General features: G+C 44.1%; 2 protein-coding genes across 2 annotated transcripts; one reads left to right on the forward strand and one right to left on the reverse strand.

Moving 5' to 3' along the window:
- On the forward strand, nucleotides 406-3,559 carry LOC8081665. Its single transcript, XM_002451960.2, has 4 exons — nucleotides 406-523; nucleotides 2,030-2,257; nucleotides 2,341-2,418; nucleotides 3,172-3,559. The coding sequence occupies exons 2-4, from the start codon at nucleotides 2,069-2,071 to the stop codon at nucleotides 3,247-3,249; spliced, it is 345 nt and encodes a 114-aa protein (XP_002452005.2). The 5' UTR covers nucleotides 406-523; nucleotides 2,030-2,068; the 3' UTR covers nucleotides 3,250-3,559.
- On the reverse strand, nucleotides 10,217-13,405 carry LOC8081666. Its single transcript, XM_002453721.2, has one exon. The coding sequence runs from the start codon at nucleotides 13,028-13,030 to the stop codon at nucleotides 10,631-10,633; it is 2,400 nt and encodes a 799-aa protein (XP_002453766.1). The 5' UTR covers nucleotides 13,031-13,405; the 3' UTR covers nucleotides 10,217-10,630.

Consider the following 26,236-nt stretch of genomic DNA (forward strand, 5'->3'; position numbering starts at 1 on the left):
TGAAGTGGCGTTCGAGTAAGGTCGTGTCTGCACCCAACTAAGCCTGTGGCATTGGGACTCGTCAGATGTTCGATTGTGATATCGTTTGTTTCTGGGTCCTTTGGACCTATGTTATATTTTGGTGTCTTATTATTATAGCGTGCCTTCCTTGTCCACGTTTACCGAGACTACTACGCTGAAACTTATCTGATGTAATAAATGTGTTACTAGCCTCCTGGGACTAGTATTGTATCATATTTGAGTTCCTGGTTTACCAGGGGCTGCTTCACGTTCCCGGTGGATTGTTGTGGTTCGTTTCTAATCCAGCTGTGAATGGAAATGTGTGTTCGTTTTGGCCCGGCGTGGAATTAAAACTGGGCCGGTCCACGGCCCAGAATGAAACCGGACCTCCCACCTTCCGTATCGTATCGGTTCTGGCTATAGAGACGAAGCGAGCACACGACGACTCGAGCAAGCGGCGCGGCGGCGTGGGGCGACCACGGAGCGGCATGGCGCAACTGTGGGGCGGCGTGGGCCACTGCAGGTTGGCGCCCTTCCCCTTCCTCGTCCTTCTCGCCGATAAAGCATTGCCCTCGTCTTCCTCGCCCTCATCTCTCCCCGCCGATAGGGTTCTTGCTCGTGTTCTCATTGGCACTAGGGTTCTTGTTCTTGAGTAATGTCGGGAGGTGCCCAGGAGCAGGTGTGTGTGGTCAGGCCGTTGGTGGTGGGCCTCTCCGTCTTCTTGGTTGTCGTCAGGTGGTAGGAGATGTAGACGAGGGGGAGCTGTTGCTGCTGCTCATGAGTTTGCTCCTTGCTACTACTACAGGATGGATGGGTGGGTCATTCTGTTGCTCTTGTCGGGTGATCCAGCATGGCCGTAGGGGTTCTTGCTTGCCCAATTGTCCCTAAGTTTGCTGCTTGCTACTAGTGTGGGATGGATGGATGGGTGATTCGCCCAATTATTGTCCCTAAGTTTGATGTTTGCTACTAGTGTGGGATGGATGGATGGGTGATTCTGTTCCTGAACTAGTAGCTTGCAAAGTTAGTGACTCTAAATTGATGTTCTTTAGAATTAAGGACGATTTATAATGAAATTTTGACTAAAAATTGATCTCTGCTACAGTTCTCATGTAATTAATTATCAGATCAATTGAAAATCTAACTGAACAATAGTAGAAGTTCCTACCGAATTTCATTGTACCATATGCTTGTATAGTGCTTAGTTTAGTTAATTCTTCTGCTCCTGTATAGAGAACTCGAAACCAAGTTGGAATATTTTTTTCGGCTTTATAAACCAAGTGGAGTATCAAGCATGCCATTTCTTCAAGTATTTACTGTTTTTCTGTAGACTGTAACCTGTAAATTGTTACTTCTTTTGGTTGGAACTGTGGAACTAGTGGCTGTCATTTCTTTTGTTGTTTGGTTGTAAGAACTATGGGTGTTGCCATCAATCTTGTATTCATAGCTTGATTGCAGAAAATCACTATAGATTTTTGACTGATTGGTGCCATGGGATTATCGACTAGTCTACTGCTTGCTTTGGTTTCTATATGATTATGATGGCTTTGGCACTGTATGGCTGGCTGAATGCGTGGCTGCTTGCCCCTATTAGTTATCTGCTATTAATGGTTTGGTGACTGTTATTTCTTTACTCTGTTATTTCAATAATGCATATAACTGATTATTGGTATTTACTATTATTTCACATTGTTTACATAGTAGTAAAGCAAAGAGCGGACTGGAATCTGATTTTTGAGAAGTCATCGGTACACATTCTCCATGAGTATAAGGCCTTGTTTAGTTCCCAAAAAGAGTTGCAAAATTTTTCAGATTCTCCGTCACATCGAATCTTTAGACGCATGCATGGAGTATTAAATATAGATGAAAATAAAAACTAATTGCACAGTTTGGTCGAAATTGACGAGACGAATCTTTTGAGCCTAGTTAGTCCATGATTGGACAATTTTTGTCAAATACAAACGAAAATGCTACAGTGTCGATTTTGCAAAATTTTTTGGAACTAAACAAGCCCTAAAGATAGTGGCTATAGAGAGGTGACAACGGTTGGAGCTCTGAATGGTGGAATAAGATGGTGAAGGAGTTCCATCTGAGGAACAAGTATGTCAACTACACAAAGAGTCAGATTCAAGATAAAGAAGTGCAGCTAAAGAAAGACTATATGGTGCTGAAAGAAGCAAGGCAGCAGAGTGGGGCCAGCAAGAATGAAGATAAGAATATGGTTCAAGGATCACCATCTTTGTGGAATAACCTCAAAACGGTAAGTTGATTCTTGAAGTTATTCTATGGATATCCTCATAGTGATAACCTCATATTTGATCAATGGTTCTCTTTGAATGGCAGTCATACCCTAAGTTCAAGAAGTTCCGCAACAATAAGGCAAGATTCCACTATTTTATGCTTTGGGAGAACTTTATGATGGTAGGTTTTCTTTCCTCATATTTTTAACATGTCATAATATTATTTGTCTCTATCTTGCTGCTCTATATTAACAGGTCAGTTTACTTAACTGCTGAAAATTTGGTAATACCTTCATGTATTATTTGTAGTGCTTAATTATTTAACTGCTACAGCTAGGTACCTTTGGTTGCTTTCTTGCTTGCTGTACAGTTCTATATTCACCAACATTTCTGAGTTGAAAATGTAGATGTTATATGTTATCAAACTTCCAATTGTTGATGCACTGCTGAAGCACCTTTTTTCAATCACTTAATGCCACTACAAAATTACATGGTATCTAGATGGAATGTGATATACTGTATACCCAGAGGTCAGACTTTTTATCATGAGTTCACTAAAGGTTATTCTAATCAAAAGGGGGAAATTTTTGTGCTGCTACAAAAGCTCAGTAGCAGCATAACAAATGATCTCATAGTAGGGTCAGATCTACAAGATGAAAAGTTTCAAGTGCTCTCCATGCCCAGTAGTTGGCTTCTATACAAACTGAAATATTAACATATTGCTTGTTTTGAACATGAAACTCTTAGTTCTTGAGAGGATGTCTATTCTTGACTTTTGTCAGGTAGGTATAGAACAAGACATAACGACTGTGAAACCTATTTGTACATTTTCTATATGCTAAGTGCAATCCAGCATTTCAAATCTCTTTGTTAAGTAACTTTTCTGAACATAAGGTCTGTCTCTGAACCATTGTTTCTTTTCACTACTGTACAGTTTCATTTTCAAGTAGCAGGGGAAAGTTTTGCTTTTACCATCTTGACAGTTTGCAAATGTAAGGCTAAAGTCAGATGAGATATTTGACAAGTTTTTTATAAATTGTCCCTGGATGGAAGTCAAGTAGGATCGGTGAATAGACATGTCAATATCGTTTATTCTACTTGGACCTAGTGTATTTTGTTATGTTACTTTCGGTATATATCACTGGTATGGATTTACTGAGGACCTGGTGTAAAAAATTTGTCAATTTTTGTTTATTATGGTCATGATTTCGTTACTGCAGAAATTATTATTAAGAGTCAGATGCTAGTTTTGAATATCGAAGTCATATTGTGCTCATACTGAACATGTTATGAAACTCGGCAGCACTGTATCCCTGTTTTCATTGTTTTCATCCCTGTCCAGCCGAACCGAACACTGCCTTTGAGACAATGGGTTTAATTCCAGGAGAGAAATAATTAAGCACGTTCTAGTGACTGACCATGGATCGGATATTGGTAAGACACCAATACGGTGCTACCGAAGGAGGCCTAAATAAAACACCGTCATAAGGCCAAGCACAAATAGGACAGAAGAAACACCGTCGTAAGGCCAAGCACAAAATAGAACAGAAGGATTTTAGCTGTCACCGTGGTTAATGTGCAGCCCGCCACGCGAGGTTCAAATTTAACTCGGTGCCGATGGATGTTGTTCCCCCGGTCCACTAATCCAGCTAGCCAGCCGCCCGCATTATTGATCGACCGATTACTGATTACTTAAAAAAATAAGTTGTATGCACAAGCCATTTGCTACAAACTGTACGTAGATAGTAACCACCTCCATTATTGTCAGCAAGTTGGTCTCACTCCTCTCTCTCCTACCGCTCCCAGCCTCCCAATGCTGCTACGTAGTAGGAGTAGTACGTATATATCGATAAAAAAAAGTGATCTACGTGTACAAGTAGTAGTACCCATTAAAATTAAACTAGTAGACGCTAGTAGGTGATTAGCGCGCTTGTACTCTAGCGCGTGTCCTGAGCATCTGCCCGACAGAAAGTGGCGCCCTCGGCTCCACCGCCGACGTACGCACATATATATATATATCGTGCACACGTACGTACGTCCGCCGTCGCACCGACGCCGCTCACTGCACCGTCGTCGTGATCATGATCGTCGATGGGAGATGAGCGAGGCGAGGCATCAAAGGAACGAAAGCGCTACAACGTGGCTAATAACACCATGCACATACAGATACAGTACATGGCGTGAACAGTTGCGGACAGGAGAGGTGGCTTCGAGGTAACGTCGACTATCCAGTAGTCAAGGCTAAGCCACCGCGCAGACTGAACATAAGCAGTGAGGTCGGTCCCTTGGCTAGGGGACTGAGCTTGACATCCACTGCACGCACTGGGACCGCCTCTCCTTCACCTCAACAGCACTGTGCTTTCGCAGAGAAAGACGGTTGCATTGGGGCCTAGCCCACCACTATCCATCTCCCTCCCTCCTAGGAGAGAGAGAGAAACCGAGAGGCTTGAGAGCGACAGAAACCACAGCAAAGGCAAAGCAAAACGCTAGCTCGGATCCCTGCGAGAGAAAGGAAGACAGAGGCATCGGCATCCGTCGCCCCCCTCAGGTGTTTCCCTCTTTCTCGGCAGGAACGAACCTATCCGTCGACGTCCACGAGGCCTTGTTTAGTTTCCAGCGAAATCTAAAATATTTTCAAGATTTTCTGTTATATCGAATCTTTCGGCTCATATATCAAACACTAAATATAGACGAAAACAAAAACTAATTACACAGTTTGTCTATAAATCGTGAGACGAATCTTTTGACCCTAGTTAGTCTATAATTAGATAATATTTACCACAAACAAAGCAAAATCGAAAAGGATTTCGCATCTAAACAATGCCAAGATAATTAGGCTTGATTACAATCTGGCCCAGGGAAGGGAACCAGTCACAATCCTCGCTGGCTTTGTACTGGCATGGCCTTTTTTCTCCCCACCCCCTACTACTACATCCTAAGGCCTTGTTTAGTTCCGAAAAGATTTCGGATTTCGGTACTGTAGCACTTTCGTTTGTTTGTGACAAATATTATCCAGTTATGGACTAACTAGGATCAAAAGATTTGTCTCGCGATTTCCAGCTAAACTGTGTAATTAGTTTTTGTTTTCGTCTATATTTAATGCTTCATGCAATTGCCACAAGATTCGATGTGACGGGGAATTTTGAAAACTTTTTGCTTTTTAGAGTGAACTAAACAAGGCCTGATTAACCTAAAAACAGGGGAGGCTGGAGGAATGGAACGCCGCTTTGATCTTTCAAATCGTTGCTGCACATATTTTCCACTTGCTTCCGATGCACTACTGATTCACGCCAACACAGTTTCAAAATTTTTTACAAAATAGATATTGTATCATTTTCGTTTGTATTTGACAAATATTATCTAATTATAAACTAGCTAGGTTCAAAACATTCGTCCCGCAAATTACAGACAAACTGTGCAACTAATTATTATTATTATTATTATCTATATTTAATGTTTATTGCATGCGCCATAAGATTCCATGTGTTGGAGAATTTGAAACTTTTTATAAATTTTTTGAGCTAAAGAGAGCCGGACTGTGGGTAGGGTAGGTCTCTTTCTTTCATGCACCGGCCCCGTTTGGGCCTTGTTTAATTTCAAAAAAATTTACAAAATGAACGTTATAGCACTTACGTTTGTATTTGACAAATATTATCTAATTATAGACTAACTAAACTTAAAAGATTCGTCTCGCAAATTAAAGTTAAACTATATAATTAGTTATTATTTTTATTTATATTTAATGCTCCATGCATTTGCCGCAAGATTCGATGTGATGGAGAATCTAAAAAGTTTTTTAAATTTTTTTGAACTAAACAAGGCCTTGGATTGGTAAACTTTAACTTCGGCCATGTCAAATGTTTGGAAACATGCTGGGAGTACTAAATACATATAATTTATGAAACTAAAAGTGTAGTTAGAGAGTAATTTATTAGACAAAACTTTTGAGTCTAATTAGTTCATAATTGAATACTAATTATCAAATAAAACAAAAAAACTGTTAAATTTTAACCTCTTGAAGCAAACACCCCGCTGTCTATGTCTACACTCGCACAGGATTGGTCGGTCCATCCAATACTCACTCATTCGTGCGTGTATTTGCTGGTGGCTGGGGTGGAAAAGGCAAGCGGAGCAAACAAGGGCGGGCTTTGTTGAATGCCGGATCATTAGTCCAAGATAATGAAAAAAGTGGCTCCTAAGTAGGACCCACCCAACAAGGAAAGAGAGAGAAATACCAAGCGAGCGAGCAAAGCTTTATCTGCCTACTGTCTCAAGGACTGGAGGCCTCCCAAAGCATCATATTCTCAACTACTCCTACACAACATGTGTACAAAATATAGTACACCAAGTTGCAAAAAAGCCACCGGGGAAAAAAGGCACACAATACACCTATTCCTGCAGCAGTCGGTCGTACCGCTGCTACCACTTTAACAACTCCTCTCATCAGATCAGAGTCTCTCTTACACAACACTACAGCTCAGCTCTCCCCAGCAAGCCAAGCAGTGCCGGCCGGCCGGCTGACTGCACTGGAGCTAAAAGAAAGAAAAAAAACAGCAAGGACGAGACGCCATGCGCACACGCAGCAGGAGGAGCAGCAGCAGCAGTCAGCACGACCGCTTTACTGACCACCGGCGGACGGACGCATTACCTTACCCCGAATGAATAATTACCACCCTACGTAGCCGCCTAATAAAGTTGAAATGGTAATGATCCGTCAGGTAAACATGTGCTCGGACAGAGATTCAGGATCATCAAATGATACGGGCCACGCCCCATGTGTCTTACCCATGTACTGCAACAGCCTGTACGCCGCAGGCTTTTTCGCTCATCCTTCAGTCCTCCCTCCCTAATGGAGCTTGTCCTTGTTGCCCGTCGTCGTTTGACGCCATTCCATTCCAAGGCAGCAGCTTACTACCGTCCATGAGCACTCCTAGGGACTGTATAGTCTTCAAAAATTTTGCAAAGTTATTAAGATTTTTTATCACATTAAATCTTACGATACGTATATAGAGTATTAAATATAGATAAAAAATAATTAATTACATAGTTCATTTTTAATTTGCTAATCTAATCTTTTGAGCCTAATTGAACAATAACTGTTAAATACAAATAAAAGTGCTACATTAGTTAAAACCAAAAATTTTCACCAACTAAACAGGCCTTATTTACTTTCTAAAAATTTTCTAAAATTCTTCAAGGTTCCCGTGACATTGAATATTGCTGCAAATGCATGTAACATTAAATATAAATAAAAAAAATAACTAATTACATAATTTATATTTAATTTGCGAGACAAATCTTTTAAACATAGTTAATGTATAATTGGATAATATTTATTAAATATAAACGATAATAATATAGTGTCTACTTTGTAAATCTTTTTACAACTAAACAAGTCCTGATTTGAAGCAGTCTGGGTGCGGATGCCCGTCCCAGGAGGTACTCCGTACTCCTGCTAGTACTCCATCTATGGCATTGAGAGTGTTGTTTTTTATTATTAGGAACCATATTCGACTATTCATTTTTGTTTAAATTTTTTGTAAATTATAAAATAAATAAATTATTATTAAACTATCTATAATGATAAAAATAAGTTATAACAAAATAAGAAAAATTTATACGACATATTTAAATAAGGCGAACCATCAAATATCAATAAAAACTTTTAAAGATTGTTCGTCATATTGAATTTTGCGGTACATGAATGAAACATTAAATATAGATAAAAACTAATTGCACAGTTTGCATGTAATTTGCGACACGAATTTTTTAAGCCTAGTTAGTTTATGATTGTATAATAATTACTAAATATAAATGAAAGTGCTTCAATACCTAAAAACTTTTTACCTATAAAATTAATTAAAGCCTCAATAACACTGAGTGAGTATATAAGATTGCTTGTCTTATAAATTGTATTCTTCTATAAGCGAACAGTATTATTTAGGCCTTGTTCAGTTTGGAAAAATTTTTGGTTTTGGCTACTGTAGCACTTTCGTTTGTTTGTGACAAATATTGTCCAATTATGGACTAACTAGACTCAAAAGATTCATTTCGCGAATTACAGGTAAACTGTGTAATTAGTATTTGTTTTTGTCTACATTTAATATTTCATGCATGTGTTATAAGATTCGATGTGACGGGGAATTTTGAAATTTTTTGAAAACTAAACAAGGCCTTAAAAAAAATTAGCGAACAGGCTCCACTATACGCGCTTGCAAAACGAAGAAAAAGCCAATGATTGTCAAAGACTGGCCCTGATTGTGACGGCTGGCATGGGGATGGGGGAAGAAAGGAAGCCTGGCAGATTGGCATGCTATGTCTGCGCCTCCGACCGCGGCTTTTTCCCTTCCGGCCTCCGTCCGGTGCAATCATGGGCGTTGCAGCGACGCCGGGCAGAGATGGACGCAGAAGAGGTGACGGTGAGGACGACGGCGATCATCATCAACCCACATGATGGCGTCGTTGCCAAGAAGCCAGCAGCAGTCCAGCAGTACTCGTGCCACTCGGCCTCAGCATACCCTCCCTGGTGAAAACAGTAAGGATGTGTTTAGGATTTGTTTTGAATCTTACGGCACATGCATATAGCATTAAATATAGTTAAAAACAAAAACTAACTATATAAATTGCCTATAAATCACGAGATGAATCTTTTAAACCTAGTTAATTTATAATTGGACAATATTTGCCACAAACAAACGAAGATGCAAAACTTTTTTGGATTTTGACACTTTAGTATTTTTGTTAAAATTGACAATCAATATCTAGTCATAGACTAACTAGGTTCAAAAGATTTGTCTAGTCAGATAAACTGTGCAAATAGTTATTTTTTATCTATATTTAATGTTTTATATATGTGCTGCAAAATTTGATGTGATAAAAAATTATTTAACTTTTAGAATTTTGAAAGGATCTAAACACACCCTAAATGGTGGTATGGGTAGGTGTGAGTTTTTTTTTTGTCAAACATTCTTTTTTCCAAAATAATTTTATGGATGCAGCTAATTTTTTATATTTTCACAAAGACATGAGTTAAGATAAAACTACAAAAAATAATTTATCTTAACTCTCTCTCCATTTCTCTTTCATTCATACATAAAAAGTTATTTATAAAGTTATTTTCTTAAAAAACAACTTGCCAACCAGAACCTAACAGGTGAAGTGAAAGGTCTCGTATTCGGAGTGGCAGGGCCTCTCATCTTGATCGCCGGAAATTGCAGGCCGTATACCCTATTCCTTCCTCAAAAGTGACGAAGCTATTCAGGCCAGCGCAGTTGCAATTGCAGCTCCCTTCATCCTAAATCGTCGTTTTGGTTTCCATGTGACAGGTTTAACTCAATTTAAATAAAATATGTATAATATTTATATCTCCAAATAAATTTATTAAAAAACTAGATTCAAAAATCTTTCTAATAATAATTATTATTATATACTATAAATAATAATATTTTTAGTATATAATAATTATTTCTTAGTAAACACAAACGACAAATATTTTAAGACAGAGAAAGTAAATACTACAAGGTGAGGCCAGCCATTGGGTTTCACATATGTATGCGGCCAAAGATCCAATGATGCACAGATGGTTTCATTGAGAAAATGCAAGTAATCCCAAAACAAATTGCCATTAACGTTCATAGAGAAATTTCTGTCAAGTATTACGAGTGCCAGCTATGTTTATCCTGGTAACAAAAAATAAAATCACGCTTTTGTTCTTTACCAGTATCCTGATAACAAGAGCAACGCGCTACTAAATAAAAAGAAACTGTTATGTAGACTTTAGCTTAGGCTTATCAGCCAAATCTATCAACCATTTAGCAGTATTTTTCTCACAACAAATCAGCCAACATTACTTTCTATCATGGCTTATTAGCAGTGAATGCTAACAATCTACTACTAGCAATGTGTCCAGAAACACAAAGAAACAGACAGCACATAGTGTGTAGGAAACCAAAATGAGTTCTAGCATTCACAGCTGCATATATCATCAACATTATTTGCATAGAAGATCCAGAATGGTTAGCTATTCTTTTTCATTCCGTAGCATCACCGATTACAAACATATCGACAAGAAACAGTTCAGTCACTCTGCAACCTCAATGGCCCCATAGTATGGTAGAATCATATATGGCAAGGCAAAATACAGTCATTCGCTAACCAAACTTGATCAAGGATAATGCATCTCCTCCATCTCATGCCCAACTCCCCACCCCACCAAAATCTAGAGTGAGGAAGCAAGAATTAACAATACGGGCAAAATGAAGAAATTCTAGGAGCCAAGCAAAGAGTAGGGTGGCAAAAAATCCTAACAATTCCTAGGGATCAAATTCTACAAAATGCTAAATGGAAAAAAGGAATAAGAAACAATTAAATAGGGATGTTTGTTACACTGCAGATTAAGGTTCCGCATTGCCAGGTAAATTCACCACATCATCATCCCCTTCAGCGAGTAACTCTGCATCCTTGTCTTCATCGCTAGAGAAGTCCCTCCTCTCTAGCTTCGAATTTGCAGCAACAAAAGCCAACCGGTGTGCTCTGTCGTTGCCACTTGCCAAGCTTCCTGGTGCGCAGAGCCAGCGCACCATTGACGGTGTGCATCTGAAACTCCTGGAGGTTGCATGGAGGAAGATGAGCCGCACAGCTACCTTGCCGAGCGACTTGAGCTCACTCAGGCATGTCTCCCAAACAAGCCTGCTGCTCTGCTTATTCGCGACCTTCATCCTCCCTGTGGAGGGGTCAGGCTGCCTCACCTGCACAGCTTGTGCATACAACGGGTCCAACCCATCCGACCGCCATTTCATCAGCTCCATCAGAACTAGGTGCGCCTCTTCCCGGGACACCATTCTAGTGATCAGCCTGTCAACATCTTTCTCCTGATCAGGCGTCAAGCACTTGAAAGGAGGGAGGTAACGCCCACTGGCATCCTTGACAAGGTAGAGAGGATCCAAAATGAAGGCTGCCGACCAGGCTGGGTGGTAGTTTTTTCTAAACCTCTTCTCAAGCACATTCAGAACAGTACCTTCATCAATGTTGAACTTCTCACACCAATCTCTAACCTTGCTACGCAATTCCTCCCATAGCGGCAGGCACTGACCAACAAGAGGTCGATCAGCCTCCATCTCCTTCACCATATCCATTATCAGCTTCACGAGCGAATGCGCAGCATCAACCTCTATCCAGAAAGCCTCACTGTGCACCATCTCCCCAATCTCTCGGGCAACCGAGTCATCGATGCACACGAGCTTGTAGGAGTCCTCTTGCACAGCACGATGGAGCGGGTGTGCAGAATTCAGAATGTCCTCCAGCATGTCAAAGGCCGCACGGCAGTTGCTGCCATTGCCGTTAAACGGCACATGTGCGACTCGAAGGAGCGAGGCATAACCGAGCTCTTGGATTTGATGCTTGTGCAGCAAAGACCGCACCGTCTGTTTGGCATTGAAGTAGGCAGCAAGCTTGGCAGACTTGGCTGTGGCCGAGCGGAAAAGCGACAGCTCCCTTGCGAAGTCCCGCACCAAATGGGTGAAGCTATGGATTTGGCAACATAGGTTCACCATCCAGTAGTTCTTGTTCTCAAGATCACGCAGCGCCTTTGATTTGAAGCGGTCAGAAACTATGCCTGCGCATCGGTGGAGGTCGTTGGAGGAACCTGAGGCTGAGACGGAAGCCACGGCGTTGAGCATCAGCTCCTCGGCGTAGTCTGAGGGCGCCATGGCGGGTACCGGCACAGCGCGATGGAACACCGACGTGCCATTTGGGAGGTTGACAGAGAGAGTGACCACCTGCTCCCGCCAGCCGTCAGCGGCAAGCTGGAAGAAGAGCGCGTCCCGAACCCGCGCGGTGGCGTCGGCGCGCGCCTCGGCGAAGCGGGCGTCGAGACGTGGGCCAGCAAGGTCGGCACGCTGCAGGTCCGGTAGCCCGACGTGGCGGAGGAAGGCCCGGAGCTTGGGGTGGCTAGCGGCGGAGAGGGATACGCCAGGCGATGACTCCAGAAACCAGTCGGCCAGCATGGCGACCGCCGCGTCAGCCTGGGGCTTGGGCATCAAGGCGACCGGCGATGCCTTGGGTGACTTAAGGCGCTTGACGCTGTCCTCGAGCCTGGCGAGAGCGCCCAAGTCGTCTTTGCCGCCGGAGAGCACGAGTGCCGACGACTGGTGTGGCGGAGGGGCCGCCGGCAGCGCGGGCAACGCCGGAGAGTACACAGAGGACGGGTCAACAACGACGAGGTGGTGATGGTGGGAGACGGGGTCCGCTGGCGTGTACGCGGGGGGCATGGTATGGCGCTTGCGGCTGCCGGATTGCTGCTGTTGTTGTTGGTGGTGGTGCGGATTGGAGTGATGGTGCTGGTGGTGGCGCGGCGAAGAGGGCGCAATGGAGGAGATGGGGACAGGGGACGAGGCGGTGGAGTTGGACGGCAGCGCGAGCTGCTGCTGCGTGGACGTCGGCGACGGCTGCGAGCCCGAGGCGCCGGCGGGTCCCGTCGGCAGGGCAGCGAAGTTGGGGCAGGTGCCACGCTTGAGGTGCTCGGAGGCGGTCCGTGACGGGTTGGAGGCGGAGAAGACGGCGGAGCAGAGGGCGCAGCGCAGCTTGACGGCCTTGGGCGGCATGCCGGTGTCGGCGGGCGGGATGAGAACGGGCTCCAGGTGCGCCCAGTACCAGGCGCCCTTGCCCTTGACCGCCTTGGCCCGCACAGTGAGGAGGGCCTCGTAGCGCTTCTGCGCAGCGCGGGCGGCGGCCTCCTCGCCGCCCATTGCGGGCGCCGTGGCCGCCTCCTCTTCCTTGGCCGTTGCCGTGGACATGGCCGCCGGCGGACCGATCGCCTCGCCGGCCAGCGAACAAGGGGCAGACGAACAGACCGACCAACCAACCAACGATCGGCGAACCGATCGCGCAGGGCGGTACGGAGAAAAGAAAGGGGAACCACCCCCGTCTTCCTTTCCGGTCACCAACCCGCCAATCGAATCACGCGGTGGCGGTGGCGGTGGCGGCGGCGTGGAATTCCCCGCGGTGGGCGGCTAATGCGGGAGTCGGCACCCGGCGGCGGGCGCGGACGGCGATCGGAGCGGCGCATTGGGCGGCGGCGGCCGCGGTGGGCCGTCCATGGGCGCGCGGGGGCCGGGGGTGGGTGGGGTATTTCGTGGAGGTTTTGTGGGGTTTAGTTAGAAAGGAGGATTTGGGATGCGGTAGAGGAGAAAACGATGCAATGCGATGCCGTGGCGAGGTAGAGAGAGAGAAAGCCCAGGAGAAAAAGGGGTTGACAAGGACAAAAGGAGGACGAGATGGATGAGGCCTTGTTTAATTCATCCAGAACCAAAAACTTTTTAAAGATTATCAATCACATCAAATCTAACTGCATATGTATAGAGTATTAAATATAGACAAAAACAAAAACTAATGGTACAGTTTACCTGTAATTTGCGAGACGAACCATATGAGCCTAATCACTCCATAATTAGATAATGTTTGTCAAATACAAACAAAAATGCTATAGTAATGTTTCCCAAAATTTTTTGACAAATAAGGCCTTGTTTAGTTTTCTACCCAAAATTTTTTCATCCATCCCATCGAATCTTTGGACACATGCATGGAACATTAAATGTACATAAAAAATATTACAAAGTTTGGTTAAAAATCGCGAGACGAATCTTTTAAGCCTAGTTACTCCATGATTAGTCGTAAGTGCTACAGTAACCCACATGTGCTAATGATAGATTAATTATGCTTAATAGATTTGTCTTGCAGTTTGCTGACGAGCTATGTAATTTGCTTTTTTATTAGTATCTAAAACCCTCTCCCGACATCCTTCCGACATATCCGATGTGACACCCAAAAAATTTTCATCTCCAATCTAAACAGGGCCTAAACACGACCTGAATTGAGAAGCGTCTCCCCCTCGCCTATAGGGTGCATTTCTATACTCCCGGGAGTAGTTACTCCCATCTTCAATAAACCATATTATTTATGTATTCATACTAATTTATCAGTTTGAGTATGTTTATATACTCGATTTAAGATACTTCAAATCTTCGTACGTGATTTTTTTTGCAAAAGAGACCATACTTTTTAATATGTTACTAAAATGCTACTGCAGTACTATATAAAATAAGTATAACCATATACTTTATGTATACTTGCATACTTGATATATATACTACCCTAGATGATTTAGTATGATCATATACTATATCTACATATACTTCGTTGGACCATATATATCGTAAATCTAGAGGTACACACATGGAAGTAACTACTCCTAGGGAGTAGGAAGAAATTTACCCTATATATATATATTCATACTTGTTTATCGGTTTGAGTATGTTCATATATTTATATTAAGATACTCTAGATCTTACCATGCGAAAATTTTTCAAATGAATCTATATTTTTAATATATTACTGAAATGCCACTACTGTAGTATATATATTAAGTATAACCATATATTCTATGTATGCATGCATATTTAACATACATACTACCTTAGATGATTTAGTATGATCATATACTTTGTCTACGTACACTTTATCAGGCCATATACGTCCTAAATCTAGAGATATACACATGGAAGTAACTACGACTGGGAGTAAAAAGGAGTATATATATACATATATATATATAACACTAGGATACTTGAATATGATACTTTTCTTTTTCAAATCTCCTTATGTACCAGCGCTATATTTTAGTATTGTTTAGTATTCATGTTTTAGTATTTGTTCATATTTCGTGATTCTAGTTATAGTATTAGATGATACTAAATGTTGTTCAATACTTCCGTGGATGCGCAGCTGCTTTTCAACTGGCCTGGGGGGCTAACGTTGACCTCAGGCTGTGATGTACCTTGCCCTTTCGTCATTTGACTAAGTGTTGCTTGCACTTGCCTTTGAATCTCCGCCTGCATCCATTCTTCACGAGCTTTCTCACGCTTTTCTGACTGCAGAACAAAAGCTTCCAGCCGGCGGATCTGCTCTGCCACCTCATCCTTCTTTCTCTAGCGGCTTCTGTAGGTATCTTGATCGACTTGGAATGATTGCAGCCACGGAACTGCCCCATAGCCTCTCGTACGCCCACCGTGCTCAGGATTTTCAAGCGCATAGGTGAGTTCATCCTTCTCCCTATTAGGCCTGAACTCACCAGACTCAACTGCCTCTCGTGCACGATAGTCTCTCTGCTGCTCTAGAGATTTCTTGGCCCCAAACTAGCGCCCCGGTGCCTGGGTCCACGCTTCTCCCATGACCGTAGAACCAATGCTTGGAGCGCTCGCTCCAATTCTTTGCTATTGTCTCGGGTGTGACCCCCTAGCAAGCATATCCTGTTCCATTCGGTCCCACTTGGGAACAACACTCTTATAACCACCTGATCCCATATGATGGTGGTATGTCTTTTTACTTGCATTCTCTTTATTTCTAATGGCTCGTTCCTCACCCTCTTCTGATGTTTTGTACTGCACGAAGTCATCCCAGAAGGCCCTCAGCTTTACATATTGCTTGAGGTTGAAATTTGGAGTCTCGTTTTTCTTGATAAATTTATTGTACAAAGACTTCTTCCAATTTTGGAACAGTACCTTCATCTTCTTCATAGTCCAGTCATAAATTCGCACCTTCAACTCTTCATCGTTGGTGTCGAAGGTGAAAACGTCTGTGACGGCTTTCCAAACTAACTCCTTGTCACGATCAGAGACAAAACTGATCTCAGGAGCACCTCGCTTCTCTCTCCATTCACGAGCACTGATCGGTATTTGATCTCTCACAAGATATCCATAGTGACTAACATATTTATTTGCATGTTGACCAAGTGGTCTGCCTGTAGCTATCTCAAACTCAGAGATTACATAGCGGCCCTCCAACGGCTTCTTTGGCCCTCGTGGAGGTACGCTTCTCCCCGTAGAGGTCGATCTAGAAGGCTACACGTAGATATAGAAACAAAAATACTAAATTAATAACCAAGTAAGTCTAAAACCTAATGTAAGAGATGCATTAATTATATATGTTTACATTTACATACCTCGCCAGTATTTCCTTCTTGTTGCACGACAAGTTGTTGCTCAGGCGCATTGCCCTCTTGTTGCTCAGGGGCATTGCCCTCTTGTTGTTTAGCCAGATTGCCTTGCATGATCTCGTTGTAATCAATAAAGTACTGACTACCATCGTCGATCATATTTTGAATGGCATCTTCCATATAATCAGGATCATCATGAGCACAGTCAGCCATTTCTATGTCTGCAACCATACATATATATATTCTATATAAGATAAGAAATACACTAGAATAATATACTAAAAAAATAATACTAACAATAACACTAGAATTCATAATATACTAAAACACTAGAATTCATAATATACTAAAAAGTCTTTTAAACCAAGTAATACACTAGAATAATAATGGCTCTCCCACCCTCGGCTCCCCTCCCCGCCGTCCCCCTCTCCACCGTCCCCCTCTCCACCGCCACTCATCGTTGATCATGGATCCGGTGCTGCGTCGATCTAGGATCTTTGCCATCTTCTGGTATGGAGTCTGCATCAGATCTAGTGCCTCGACTAGACTTTGATCAAGGCCTCAAGTTCCAGGATGAAGTTCGACGACGTTTCAAATCGCCGGTACATCATCCCTTCCCAATCCCTAATGGATCTTTCTTTCTTCTGGTTACGTTTCGGAGGTACCTTTTCCGTTTGACGGAGGATTCAGTCGCCCTTACTTTGCAATCCTGTTTGGGTGGACGGGCTGAGGATTTCCACGTTTGTTTCCTCAGTCATAACCATTTCAGAATCTCAGTTTTCTCGAAGAAAGTTGGTTTCTTTGTTTATTAGAAACGCATAATCACTACCCCCACTTTTGATCTCTATTTCCATCTTTGGAATAATGGGACTCCTCACTGGGAGAGGGAAAAGAGAGCCTGGGAGATTGAGCAGGAGAAAGAATGGACCCTGGTCCATTCGAGAGCTGAATAAAGAGAACAAAGGAAGATTGCCTCGCAGAAAAAAGTTCATTTTGCTAAGCCTTTGATTCAATCTCCTATTAGAGTTCATAAAACCCAGGAGCTCTCTTTTCGTTTTGGTGATTTTGAGGGCAGCTTTGATCCAACCAGAGAGCACAGGCGGATTTTCTCTTCTCCGATTCCTAATGATGAGTCTCGGGATAGTTCTCCAGCTCATACTCACACAGCCCCGGTTCATCAGCAAACAACAGAAATGGAAATAACGACGAACAGGCTGGATTTGGCGGTCTTGCCCATTTCCAAATTGAATTCAAAATAGTTTGGCTAGCCACGTGTTTGCTTTCGGTGTCTCGAGGTGGACCATCTTCGCCGTTTCTGTCGATCTGCAATCAGATGTGCTCGCTGCATGGGTCTGGGTCATATTCAAAAGTTTTGCACAAAAGTGTCTAGAGTTCAGCCCATGTTTTGGAAGCCCAAAGCATTTCTTTCCTAAGCACAACCCACGATCAGCTGGAAGCCCAGGGACGACATCCGGGAGACCGCTGTTGATCAAAGTGTTGACCTAATAAGACCTTTAATCAGAGTCCCTTCGCCTGTGTTGCACAATCTCGAACACAACGAGCAATATACATCTACAGTAAACCCCGTCAGCCCTCCATCGCCGCCGGCCGAAGCACAGCACCCTGCTGCTGCAATGGCCAATTTTGAGGTCAACCCCACACCCTACGTCCCCATGGGGATGGACATTGAGCAGTGGGCGAGGCCTGCACGAGGAAGGATGGTGATCTCTAGGCACCTGCCACGACGTCATGAACAGTACGCCATCATCACGCTCACGCCGACGCCACAAGAGAATGTGTAGCAGATCCAGCAAGCTATTCAGGACGTCAGAGCCTACTTTGAAGGCCCTCGTCAGGTTCCGACTCTCTCAGCCTGTGCTTCACCTTTAGGGCTTTGCCTGGTGGAATTCCAGTCGCCAGTTTCTAGGGATGCTATGATAAATATGAATCCACATATTATGGCTGATGGTAGGGAGATTTTTGTTGAAGCTCATGATAATGGATTAAACTTGAGAGCCTGCCCTTTTAGTCGTACTTGCTGGATCATGTTGCTCTGCTTCCCTCTGGATTTCCAAACCAGGGCCTATCTAGAACAAGCAGTCAATTTATTTAGGAACGTCTTGACTTGGACAAACAATGATCATTGCAAAACTAGAGTGTTGATGAGATGTTCTGTGTTGCATGCAACTAAAATCCCTAGAAGTATTATTGTTTGTCGTTCTGCAGTGGTAGGAGGAGCTGGTCAATCTTGGACTGTGCCAGTCTTTGTGTTAAACTCTGTCAACAATGAGGTTTTGCCAGTAGATGAAGACCCTCTTCCTCACAATGGGAACCCCCATCCAATGCCAGGTCAGCAAAATGATGACCACCACCAGCATGACTGGTTTGATGACATCCAGGACCTGCAGGTAGTTGACCAAGCAAATCTGGATGAAGGTTGGGAGCCACTCATGCCAAATGCAGCTCCAGCAGCTGTGAATGCAAATGACTGGGGTGACTGGCAGCAAGAGGGAGAGCAAGTAGATGAAAATGAATTACATGAGGTACAGGGTTGTTGACACCGTTTTTGGGCACGTGTCTAGGATGGCAGGATAAGGTGGCAGTACGATGTTTACAAAGCGGGTTGCCGATGAGGATGGTTGCCGATGAGGGAGAAGTTGAATGTGACAGGCAGTAATATGGTGCCGATGGCTAGATAAGAAAGTCTGCCGTTGACTATGGCAAAGGATCTGCCGATGATGCAAAGGAGGAGTCTGGAAGCTGCCGGTCGTTATGTGGAGGAGTTTCGGTTTGTTACGAGGGATAGTTTTGTTATTTCCTTAATTATTTGCATCGTTTTGTATACGGATTCCGTGTAATTTGGAATTCGAATTCTAATCGTGTCTGGTTGTAGCTCTTTGAGCAGGGTATAAATATAGACCCTAGGGCCTTGTAAGATCAATCAAGAAATCAATCAAACACACGTTTTTACTCATATTCTAGCATCTACTTTTCGACGACTTCGTCATACTTTTTCCTTTTATTACGAGTTCTTAAGAATTCGTCGACTTAAGCTCGGCGTGTTCTCGAGTTCCACGTGAGTACCTCTTAGCCGTGACATCCGGGCGCATCGCTGTTGTCAAGACTAAAGTATTCGAGTTATCACCTTTGCCGATAGTAAGGTCAAATCGGCTGGCACGCCTTAACATTTGAATCGGGTATTAGCCCTTTGTGTTTGCAGATCAATTTTGCATCAACACATCTTTTGGCACGCCCAGTGGGACCGATTCAAGATCAAGATCAACATGTCGATCTCTGACCTCGATCAAGAGAACGTCATCCCCGTGACGGAGGCCAACCTCAAGGATGAGCAGAAGCAAGCTATTGCCCAAGCCATGGAAGAGTTCAAGCAGCAATGCCTGAGGTCTTTCAGCATAAACAGGAGCGGCGAAGTGGTCTAGAAAGATGCACTGCCGGCACCACGGCAGGTTACCTTTGACGCCAATCCTGGCAAGCTTCAAGATATGGTTGACAATGCCATCAATCGAGCGTTGATTAACCAAGCTGGTGTACTGTCTAATACGGTTTTCAATGCCGTGGCAAGAACTTTCAAGGAAGGACAAATCCCGCCAGATTATGTGGGCCCCTCCCATCATCAGCCAACGGCACCAGAGGTCACGGCTCCATCGGCTGCCTTGACGAATGCAAGTGCACAACCTGCCGTCCCTCCAAGTACATCGGGGACTACTGGTGCACTATCTATGCCGATGGCAACCGACCCACAAATTTCAGTTGGGCAGCATAAACTGACAACAGATATGTTGGCATCGGCAATGTCAGGGTTGACTCTTCCTCCCAACTGGTGGGGTTACGGTATGCCTCCAGAGCTGACGCCGGGAACATCACAAATAACTGACATGAGGGGCAAAACTCCTATGACATCGGCACCTCCCAATGCGCCGGTGAACCAGAGTCCTCGGTATACCACAACTACTACTGCAAGGCCTCACACTGGAAATCCTCAAGATTCAATGTTCCAGATGCCCAACGCATCGGCAGAGTCAATGCTGATGCAACAGAGGCCTATGGCCCAGTCGGGGTATGTCAATTCAACGATGGTACCCAATTACCAATCATCGGCAGCACCTATGCCGATGAACGCTAATAATGGATGGCTTGGACAGCAGGCCTTTCCACAATCGCCCCAGCAGAGTTACCAGACTACAGGGTTCCAGCAAGGGCAGGTCTATCCCGGGTTCCAAGGACAGGGGATTCCCAACCAGCCAATGAATTTCGGACAGCAACTCGGAGGACAGCCAATCGGTGGACAACAGTTTGGTGGTCCGCAGATTGGAGGACAGGTGATCAATACAATGTTCCGTGCAGATCACGTCCCGAACAGACACGTGGAGGTTCGCCACCAAGTGCCAGATCCGCAGCCGCCTCATCGGCAAGATGCCGATGCATATTGGGCCGATAAGATTGCTGAAGTAATGAGGGAACAATTTGGGATAAAACCCAAAGTCAACACTTATTCTTATCGGACACCGTATCCTCCCGCGTATGATTTGATCCCGCTTCCACATCGGTACAAGGTATCGGATTTTACAAAGTTTTCCGGACAGGACGACACGTCAACCATGGAGCATGTCAACAGGTTCATTATTCAATGTGGAGAGGCTGGTAACAGGGACGAATTGAGGGTTCGTCTATTTTCGTCATCATTGTCTGGATCGGCCTTTACTTGGTTCATATCATTACCTCCCAACTCAGTAATTACTTGGGCCGATCTAGAGAAGCAATTCCACAAATACTTCTTCTCGGGGGTTCATGAGAAGAAGATCACCGACTTGGTCAAGTTGAGGCAACGTAATGATGAGTCGGTTGAGGGATTTGTGCAGAGGATACGAGAGGTCAAGAATAAATGCTATAGCCTGGTTCTGGATGATCGGCAGCTGGCCGATTTGGCTTTCCAGGGTTTGTTGCCACATATCAGGGATAAGTATGCCTCTCAGGAGTTCGAAAGTTTAAGTCATTTGGTGCAGAGGATTTCTGATCAAGACATCAAGCCTTTCGAGCCTAAGAGAGCATGGAATAAGAAAGTGTCGTTTGTTGATGAAGCCACAAGCTCAGATTCTGATGAAGAACCAGTAATCGGTTTGGCAGAGTGGGTAAAAAACAAGAAGCCGATGTCTTGTCCTTTTGGGCAGAAGGAACCAGAGAAGTTTGCTTTTGACACCGCTAAGGCTGATAGGATATTTGACTTTCTACTTCAGGAAGGTCAGATCAAACTGTCACCTAACCATGTGATCCCATCGGCAGAAGAGTTGAAGAGGATGAGATATTGCAAGTGGCATAATGCAACTTCCCATGACACCAACGAGTGCAAAGTATTCAGACAGCAGCTGCAATCGGCTATAGAGTCAGGGAGAATCAAGTTTGACAATTCCAAAGCCCAGAAGCCGATGAAGATAGACCAACATCCTTTCTCGACAAACATGTTGGATGCTAAGGGGAAGGCTAAGGTCTTAACGTCGGAGACAGCTGAGAAGAGTGCATCGGTAGATCCTCAGCATCAAGTTACTACTGCCGATGCAAGAAGTAAGGGCTTGGTCCAGGAAGGAACTAGCTCAGGAAGGCTTCCTCGATCTGGTATCGTCATAACTCATAGAAGGCCTCGAGAAAAATGGCAACAACGGGAAGATCGGTATCGGCGCCAGCAGGAAGATTATCGACGGGAAGAAGAAAGACTCCGACAGGAGTGGAATCGGCACAGGGATCATTGGAATTGTCCATTCTTCATCCATTGTTGGGAGGAAAATATCAAGCTTCCTACTGTCAGAGACTGCCCTGAGTGCAACGGTTATGATCGGTACGATAGGATCGATCGGCATTATCATGATGATGAACGGCGATTTAATGGGCCGATCAGAGGAAGGGTGTCAGTTCATGACCGGCTGGGGGGCAGATTTAGTGGGCAGAACAGACTTAGTGACCGTGTCCAGTATTTTCCCAGGAACCAAGAGGAGCTCGAGGGAATGGCTGATGCGCGGGTTCCCGATGAATTCATATTTTGCAGGGATGCTAACACGCATCGTATGGAGTCAAGGGAGAACCGACGCCCGACGGCAAGGCAAAGGCCACTTCCTCCATGGTGCCCTCGAGGATTAACCAAGACACAGAAAAGGAGATTGCAACGTGAAAGGCAAGAAGAGCTAAACAAGGGAGAGAACTCTGGAAGTCGGCAGCCATCAGACACTAAGAGGGAAGGTCCATCGGCAGGCGTCAACATGGTCTTCATGTTGCCGATGGAGTTTCTTGCACCAGCCAGTGATGATGAGTTGGAATTTTCTGATCAGATAGCTCAGTTGGCTCTGGATCCGATGACGGCTATCTTTGAGAAACCTGCCGATGACGAGAGGCAGCATCTTAAAGCTCTGTTCCTCAAAGGAAGGGTTGATGGGCAGCCAATGACCAAGATCCTAGTTGATGGTGGAGCTGCTATTAATATTATGTCGTATGCAGTATATCGGAAGCTTGGGAAAGGGGATCAAGATTTGACCAAGACCGATATGATGCTCAAAGACTTTGAAGGAAACATGTCTCCAGTCAAGGGGGCGATATGTGCAGAGTTGACCATCGGCAGCAAAACCTTGCCGACAACTTTTTTCGTGATCAGCGGAAAAGGTGCCTACAACTTATTATTGGGAAGAGATTGGATTCATGCCAATTGTTGTATCCCATCTACAATGCATCAGTGCTTGGTTCAGTGGGTAGGTGACAAAATTGAGATTGTCCCAGGAGATTCTTCTTATGTTATCGCATCGGCAGAAGCGGATACTTACGAAAGGACCAGGTGCATTTCAGGAGAAGTTTGGGAGAAAGATTTTCTCAAAGTGGCCGATTATGAGATTCCACTGATCCAAGCAGTCGGTTCTGACGACGGTTTTTAATGGATAGATTCGCCGATGATGGAAAATTAGGCCAGGGATTCACATCGGCCGATGATTTGGTAGAAGTAGATATAGGTAGTGGTGATAAGCCTAGGCCTACTTTTATTAGTGCTAAATTAGATCCTGAGTGTAAGCGACAATTGACTAGTTTGTTAAAGGAATATAAAGATTGCTTTGCTTGGGATTATACAGAGATGCCTGGTTTAGACCGATCAATTGTTGAACATCGGTTACCCATCAAGTCTGGATTTCGGCCACATCAGCAACCAGCCCGCCGATGTAATCCTAACATTCTACCTGATATTAAGGCCGAAATCACTAAACTTATTGAAGCTAAGTTTATCCGGCAGTGTCGGTATGCCGAATGGATTTCCAATGTTGTTCCGGTTTACAAGAAGAACGTGAAGCTTCGGGTGTGTATTGATTTCAGGAATCTCAATAAAGCTACGCCGATGGATGGATACCCAATGCCTGTCGCCGATCTACTGGTTGATGCTGCGGCTGGCCATCGGGTCATCAGCTTCATGGATGGTAATGCAGGTTACAATCAAATATTCATGGCGGAGGAGGATATTCCAAAAACCGCATTCAGGTGTCCTGGTCATGTTGGGCTATTTGAATGGATAGTCATGACTTTTGGGTTGAAGAATGCTGGTGCTACTTATCAAAGGGCTATGAATTTTATATTTCATGAGTTCATCGGCAAGCTCGTAGAGATTTATATTGATGATGTGGTGGTTAAGTCTGGAGATTTCTCAAAGCATCTTGCCGATTTACAAAAAGTGTTAGAGTGCACAAGGAAGCATGGATTGAAGATGAATCCCAACAAGTGTGCATTTGGTGTATCGGCTGGGCAGTTTCTTGGTTTCATGGTACATCAGAGGGGTATTGAAATTAGTCGAAGATCTATTGATGCCATCAATAAAATAGTGGCCCCTACCAACAAAACCGAGCTCCAATCCTTGATCGGCAAGGTAAATTTTATCTGGAGATTTGTATCGAATTTGTCTGGTAGGATTCGCGCTTTCAGTCCTCTTCTTAAATTGAAAGCCGATCAAGAGTTTATTTGGGGAGAAGAACAGCAGTTGGCTCTGGATGAAATCAAGAAGTATCTAGTAAATCCTCCAGTTCTAGTTCCACCTCAACAAGGGAAGCCCTTCAGATTGTATTTATCTACCGATGGATCGGTTATCGGTTCAGCTTTAGTTCAAGAATTTGAAGGGAAGGAAAGGGTAATTTATTATTTGAGTAGGAGGTTGATTGATGCTGAAACCAGGTATTCGGCCATTGAGAAACTATGCTTACGCTTATATTTTTCATGTATCAAGCTGAGACATTACCTGTTATCGGCCGAATGCACTGTCGTTTGCAAAGATGACGTGGTCCGATACATGCTATCTATGCCGATTATGAGTGGTAGGATCGGTAAATGGATTTTAGCGCTGTCGGAGTTCGATTTGCGTTGCGAATCGGCTAAGGCAGTCAAAGGGCAGATTATGGCCGATTTTGTGACTCAGCGTTGCGGTCTAGTGGAAACCTTGGAAATTGTACCCTGGACGCTCTTCTTTGATGGATCTACTTGTGACCGGGGGGCGGGAATCGGCATTGTATTAGTTTCCCCTAAGGGGAGGAAGTATGAGTTTTCCTTGCCGATTGTTGCCACATCGACAAATAATCAGGCTGAGTATCAAGCTCTGATCAAGGGATTGGAGTTGCTGAGAGAAGTTCGTGCTGATGCTGTTGAAATATTCGGGGATTCTATGTTGGTTATAAATCAATTGGCCGGAAGCTATGAATGCCGAAGTGAAGTTCTCATAACGTATTTCGAGAGAAGTATGCAACTGTTAAAAGAATTCAAGGATTTCCGATTGGAGCATGTTCCCCGATTGCATAATGAAGACGCTAATCGGTTAACTCAGCATGCCTCGGGATATTAGCCAATGATTAATGCGACATCGGTAGTCGGTGCCGATGATTGGAGGAGAGAAATTATTGATTATCTAAAAGATCCATCCAAAAAAGTTGAAAGACGGGTTCGATTTCAAGCAACCAAGTATGTGCTCCTTGAAAATGAATTGTACTATCGAACTATCGACGGAATTCTTCTCCGATGCTTGGGTAATGATGAAGCTAGAAGTTTGATGGGGGAAATCCATGAGGGAGTGTGTGGAGCGCATCAGTCAGCTTTTAAGATGAAGTGGATGATTCGAAGGAATGGATATTTTTGGCCAACCATACTTGAAGATTGTTTTAAATATTTCAAGGGATGTCAAAGTTGTCAAAAGTTTGGTAATATCCAGAGAGCACCCGCATCGGCTATGAATCCTATAATAAAGCCTTGGCCATTCCGGGGATGGGCCATCGATCTGATCGGCCAGATTTATCCACCATCTAGCAGGGCATCGGTTAAAAGCTTTAATGAGTATAGAAGAGAATAAGAAAAGAGTTGCTAGATGGTATGATAAGAAGGTGAAGGCTAAAGAGTTTGCCGATGGGGATTTGGTATGGAAATTAATTTTACCAGTTGGGACCAAAAGCTCGAAGTTTGGAAAGTGGTCTCCTAATTGGGAGGGTCCTTATCGGATAAGTCGATCGGCTCCTGGTAATGCCTACATTCTAGAAACCCTCGAAGGAATTGAATTTCCCAGAGCATTAAACGGCAAATATTTAAAGAAGTACTACCCCAGTATATGGGTCGATGCATAGAAGTTTAGGTGCCGATAACACTCCTATCGGCTGGATCTAAATGCTTGGGGACAAGACTTGGTGTTTCAAAAGTTTAGGCGCCGATAACAGTCCTATCGGCTAGACTAAAAGCTGAGGAAGCAGGAAAGCGCAGATACAATACCGATGGAAACTCTATGTGTTAAGCAGCGTCTGGATTGCCGATATAGCGCGTAGCCGAATTTGGTTGGCTGCTTCGATCTCCTTGATGTCATCATCGGCAGAACCTTCTATCGGCTTCAGCTTCTTCTTCAGTTGGAGTGCTTTGCGACCATGAGCATTTCGCTCGCGCTCAAGAACCCTGATGGTCTCTGGCAATTGGCTCTCTTCCTGTTGGGCCTGGGACAGAGCGT

This window comes from Sorghum bicolor, chromosome 4 (assembly GCF_000003195.3).
Source record: "Sorghum bicolor cultivar BTx623 chromosome 4, Sorghum_bicolor_NCBIv3, whole genome shotgun sequence".
Taxonomy (NCBI): domain Eukaryota; kingdom Viridiplantae; phylum Streptophyta; class Magnoliopsida; order Poales; family Poaceae; genus Sorghum; species Sorghum bicolor.

Coding starts and splice junctions, on each gene's coding strand:
- LOC8081665 (XM_002451960.2), top strand. CDS start 2,069: ATGGTGAAGGAGTTCCATCTGAGGAACAAGTATGTCAACTACACAAAG. Junction 2,258..2,340: donor TGTGGAATAACCTCAAAACG/GTAAGTTGATTC, acceptor TTTGAATGGCAG/TCATACCCTAAGTTCAAGAA. Junction 2,419..3,171: donor TTTGGGAGAACTTTATGATG/GTAGGTTTTCTT, acceptor ACTACTGTACAG/TTTCATTTTCAAGTAGCAGG.
- LOC8081666 (XM_002453721.2), bottom strand. CDS start 13,030: ATGTCCACGGCAACGGCCAAGGAAGAGGAGGCGGCCACGGCGCCCGCA.